Source organism: Oncorhynchus masou, chromosome 28, assembly GCF_036934945.1.
Source record: "Oncorhynchus masou masou isolate Uvic2021 chromosome 28, UVic_Omas_1.1, whole genome shotgun sequence".
Taxonomy (NCBI): domain Eukaryota; kingdom Metazoa; phylum Chordata; class Actinopteri; order Salmoniformes; family Salmonidae; genus Oncorhynchus; species Oncorhynchus masou.
In genome coordinates this window covers 55,986,634-55,992,269 of record NC_088239.1, presented here as the reverse complement: position 1 = coordinate 55,992,269, position 5,636 = coordinate 55,986,634, and the positions used below count along the sequence as shown (strand labels likewise).

General features: G+C 40.3%; 1 protein-coding gene across 1 annotated transcript; it reads left to right on the top strand.

The window, feature by feature from the left end:
* The first annotated feature begins 1,555 nt into the window (after positions 1 to 1,555).
* LOC135517943 (vasotocin-neurophysin VT 1) lies at positions 1,556 to 3,271 on the top strand. The gene is made up of 3 exons (XM_064942682.1): positions 1,556 to 1,864; positions 2,324 to 2,528; positions 2,813 to 3,271. Exons 1-3 carry the CDS (start codon positions 1,745 to 1,747, stop codon positions 2,953 to 2,955), a joined length of 468 nt encoding a protein of 155 aa, XP_064798754.1. The 5' UTR covers positions 1,556 to 1,744; the 3' UTR covers positions 2,956 to 3,271.
* Positions 3,272 to 5,636: the final 2,365 nt, after the last annotated feature.

Sequence of the window (5,636 nt, the reverse complement as noted above, 5' to 3'; positions counted from 1 at the left end):
TAGGCTAATGACTTCTCCAAAAGCTAATTGGAGTCAGGAGTCAGCTAATCTGGAGTCCAATCAATGAGATGAGATTGGAGATGTTGGTTAGAGCTGCCTTGCCCTATAAAAAACACTCTCAAAATTTGAGTTTGCTATTCACAACAAGCATTGCCTGATGTGAACCATGCCTCGAACAAAGAGGTCTCAGAAGATTAAGACCTAAGATTAAGATTTGTTGGCTTGCATAAAGCTGGAAAAGGTTACAAAAGTATCTCTAAAAGCCTTGATGTTCATCAGTCCACAGTAAGACAAATTGTCTATAAATGGAGAAAGTTCAGCACTGTTGCTACTCTCCCTAGGAGTGGCCGTACTGCAAAGATGACTGCAAGAGCACAGCGCAGAATGCTCAATGAGGTTAAGAGTAATCCTAGTGTCAGCTAAAGACTTACAGACATATCTGGAACATGCTAACATCTCTGTTGATGAGTCTACAATACGTAAAACACTTAACAAGAATGGTGTTCATGGGAGGACACCACGTAAAAAGCCACTGCTGTCCAAAAAAACATTGCTGCACGTCTGAAGTTTGCAAAAGTGCACATGGATGTTCCATAGTGCTACTGGCAAAGTATTCTGTGGACAGATTAAACTACAGTTGAGTTATTTGGAAGGAACACACAATACTCTGTGTGGAGAGAAAAGGCACAGCACACCAACATCAACCTCATCCCAACTGTAAAGTATGGTGGAAGGAGCATCATGGTTTGGGGCTGCTTTGCTGGCTCAGGAGCTGGACAGCTTGCTATCATCGGAAAAATGAATTCCCAAGTTTATCAAAACATTTTTCAGGAGAATGTGAGGCTATCTATCCGCCAATTGAAGCTCAACAGAGGTTGGATGATGCAACAGGACAAAGACCCAAAACACCGAAGTAAATCGACAACAGAAGAAAATACGGCTTCAACAGAAGAAAATACGGCTTCTGAAGTGGCCCAGTCAGAGTCCTGACCTCAACCCGATTTGAGATGCTGTGGCATGACCTCAAGAGAGTAGTTCACACCAGACATCCCAAGAATATTGCTGAACTGAAACAGTTTTGTAAAGAGGAATGATCCAAAATTCCTCCTGATCGTTGTGCAGGTCTGATCCACAACTACAGAAAAAGTTTGGTTGAGGTTATTGCTTCCTAAGGAGGGTCAACCAGTTATTAAATCCAAGGGTTCACATACTTTCCCCACCCTGCACTGTGAATGTTTACACGGTGTGTTCAATAAAGACATGAAAACATATAATTGTTTGTGTTATTAGTTTAAGCAGATTTGTCTATTGTTGTGACCTAGATGAAGATCAGATCAAATGTTTTGATCAATTTATGCAGAAATCCAGATATTTCCAAATGGTTCACATACATTTTTCTTGCCACTATATAAACAGACAGTGTCAGTCTCATTCATCTAATTTACCAGTGTTATTGGTCAATTCTAATTAGTCTTTAATCAAATGGGAGAGGGATTAACCTAATTTTGACAGTTGAATCATCAGAGATCAGATCGGACATTGGCGATGGTCACGGTGGGGAGAGGCAAATTATGTGATGACGTAGGCGCGAAGCTTAAGCTTTATCAGCGTTGTACCAACTTGGACGATCCCAATAAATAACGGAAAGTTCTTAGTCGTTCAAAAAAAACGAGCCATTTGAAGGAGTTCAGTTGTAGCCGTAGCCTACAGTACAAATTGGACGAAGCACTTTAGACGGAACAAGATGCCAGATTCTACTATTCCACTTCTGTGCGTCCTGGGGCTCCTCGCGCTCTCCTCTGCGTGCTACATCCAGAACTGTCCGCGAGGCGGGAAGCGCTCTTTTCCTGATCTGAAAAGACCGGTAAGTTATTTTTCGAGGAAGGAAAGTTACTCAGTTTTGTTCGCAATAATTTTAACAGTTGATTGGTTTTAATTGGGTTGTTTGGGAAGGAAGTGAGTGCTTTGGTGTTTTAATACACTTTAGGCCTATTGGTGCAAAGAATCCATTGGTTTGAAATTAAGTAGCCTATTCATTCTGTTCCGTGGTTAATGAAACAGTTCTTACAGATAAGCATCAAATCAGCTTAATGTGAATAGCCTACAAATGAGCTCTGCCAGAGATAAAATGTAGCCTACGGATATTTTTTGGGGCGACATCGTCCTTTATGTGACTCCTCGATAATGCCTGCAGTATTGAATCTTAAATAAAAATAACTATTCATTTAAGCCACTGAAACACAGTAGGCCAATCAGCGGTGTTGTAACTTACCTGGCTTTAACCTTCTACACAGCTATTTACAAAGGATCCTTTTATTTCCAGTGCATGTCATGTGGCCCCGGAAACCGGGGCCTCTGCTTTGGCCCCAGTATCTGCTGTGGGGAAGGGATGGGTTGCTACATGGGCTCCCCAGAGGCAGCTAGTTGTGTGGAGGAGAACTACCTGACCTCTCCCTGTGAGGTCGGAGGAAGAGTGTGTGGGTCTGAGGAGGGACACTGTGCTGCACCTGGGGTGTGCTGTGATGCTGGTAAGACAGTCCTCTTTCTTTGTTAGCCATAGCCTGTCTGTCTGCTAGACTTGATAAAGACAGTAAATGGAGAGGTGAGCTTGATACCGATGTGATAGTGTTTTTACTAGTAAGAGGTGACGTATTGTGTAAATACTTGAACCCAGAATATATTGTTGTCTATATTTAACTTTTGCATCATCCACTGGTTAGTGAGGTGACACTTCAGTTCATAGTAATGCAAAAAAAAAAAATCCATATTGATGTTTGGTCTACTATATGATTGTTCTATCTTATTTCTACAGAGAGTTGTCTACTGGACTCAGACTGCCTAGACGACAGTAAACGTCAGCCACCCAGTGAGCAGTACAGTTCCTTGATGGAAGGTTTGGCAGGAGATCTGCTGCAGTGGATGCTGCATGCCACCAGAAGGGAGAGACCTCAGTAACAAACCACTGGCCAGCCCTCACCAAAATACACACACAGAATAGCGCCTAGATCAGTTTCACATGCACTACTACTGGAAAAAACCTACACAGCATACACACACATCATACACATACAGCAGGACACAGGAAAGGAAGAGTGGGTTTGCTACATAAGAAAAGCAATCAGCTCTAGTACATTCATATTTACTGTGCTTACAGTAGCCTTCAGTAAGTTTTAATTTCTAAGGCTTCAACTCAAATATGCATTGTACAATCCACTAGGGGTGGAAGGAATGTAAATATGTAGCAAATAAATATTTTCTTGCACTATTGAAATGTGTTTTTCCTATGACTTACTGAGAGGTACAGTAATAAGCAAACAGCACCTTTATTGGGATTGTTCACCACAAAATCAAAGGGTTCTCATCAGGGTTGGTGCCAATAATTCAGTCTAAATTCCAGTGAATTCATGAATAGATTTGCACTCCTATGGACAACTTTTTAAATTCAACAGTCTGGAATACACATTAGGTAGGAAATATTTGGCACCATATAATCTGATTTTAGGGTGAACTATCCTTTTCAGGTAATACTATAATGGGGATGTATAAAAGCTGACAGGTTATTGATAAAGTCTTTATATCTATACCTTACTTTGGGCAGCAGGGTAGCCTAGTGGTTAGTTCAAACCCCCGAGCTGACAAGGTACAAATCTGTCTTTCTGCCCCTGAACAGGCAGGTAACCCACTGTTCCTAGGCCATCATTGAAAATAAGAATTTGTTCTTAACTGACTTGCCAATTTAAATAAAGGTCAAATAAAAAATCATAATACAACCATAAAAATGTGTCAGATGAACACAGACTTGTAAGTCAATTGTGTAATATTTAACCCCCTGCATTACCAGGGACAACATGAACAGATACAACAACAAAAAATACCCACTTGAACATTTCATATCTGGATAAAAGTATTTTGTTTATTTAAAAGATTATACAAAATGAATTACAAACGATCACAGATCAGTTGAAATGAAGAGACATTTGGGTCGTTGACAGAGTCTGAAAGAGAAAGACATGAACTCTAGTAAGGTCTCACCAGGCACAATTTAGCTCCAGCAGTTCAAGGTTATACAAAGAGTATAAAAAACATTAGGAACATCTATCTGATCTTTCCATGATACCATGACAGACTGACCAAGTGAATCCAGGGGAAGCTATGATCCCTTTATGATGTCACTTGTTAAATCCACTTCAAATCAGTGTAGATGAAGGACAGATGTTAAAGAAGGATTTTTAAGCCTTGAGACATTGTGTATTTGTGACATTGAGGGTGAATGGGCAAGACAAAAGATGCCTTTGAACGGGGTATTAGTACTAGTAGGTGCCAGGCACACCAGTTTAAGTGTGTCAAGAACCGCAATGCTGCTGGGTTTGTCACGCTCAACAGTTTCCGATCTATATCAAGAATGGTCCACCACCCAAAGGATACCCAGCCAACTTGACACAACTGTGGGAAACATTGGAGTCAACATGGGCCAGCATGGAATGTGGAATGCTTTTGACACCGTGTAGAGTCCATGCCCCGATGAATTAAGGATGTTCTGAGGGAGAAATGGGGTGTAAATCAATATTAGGGAAAGGTCTTAATGTTTTGTGCACTCAGTGTATTATGGTTGTTAAGGTTTCGGGTGCAGATCCACTCCAGTCTGGGCAACATTGTGCTGTGACACACATTTCAAACGTTAACACAACATTCAACACATTGTGTGTCACGGGCTGCTATGGTACATGAAACTCATACAGTACATTCAGAAAGTATTCAGACCCCTTCCCCTTTTCCACATTTTGTTACGTTACAGACTTATTCTAAAATTGATTAAATGAACACATTTCCCCATCAAAACTACACACAATACACCATAATGAGAAAGTGAAAACATGTTTTTAAAAATTGTAGCAAATTTATATACACTACCGGTCAAAACACAGTTAGAACACGTACTCATTCAAGTTTAAAAAATAAATAATTATAGTATACATTGTAGAATAATCTGGTTTGGGCTTAGTGGGACTATCATTTGTTTTCCAACAAGACAATGACCCAACTCACATCCAGGCTGTGTAAGGGCTATTTGTGACCAAAAAGGAGAGTGATGGAGTGCTGCATCAGATGACCTGGCCTCCACAATCCCCCGACCTCAACCAAATTGAGATGTTTTGGGATGGGTCGGACTGCAGAGTGAAGGAAAAGCAGCCAACAAGTGCTCAGCAATTGTGGGAACTCCTTCAAGACTGTTGGAAAAGCATTCCATGTGAAGCAGGTTGAGAGAATGCCAAGCGTGTGCAAAGCTGCCATCAAGGCAAAGCTTGGCTATTTGGAGAAACTCAAACATAAAATATATTTTGATTTGTTTAACACCTTTTTGGTTACTAAATTATTCCATATGTGTTATTTCATAGTTTTAATGTCTTCACTATGTAGAAAATGGTAAAAATAAAGAAAAACCCTTGAATGAGTAGGTGTTCTAAAACTCTTGGCCGGTAGTGTATATAAAAAATCAAAACAAAAAAGTATTCAGACCTTTTCCTATGAGACTCGAAATTGAGCTCAGGTGCATCTTGTTTCCATTGATCATCCTTGAGATGTTTCCACAACTTGATTGGAATCCACCTGTGGTAAATTCAAATGATTGGACATGA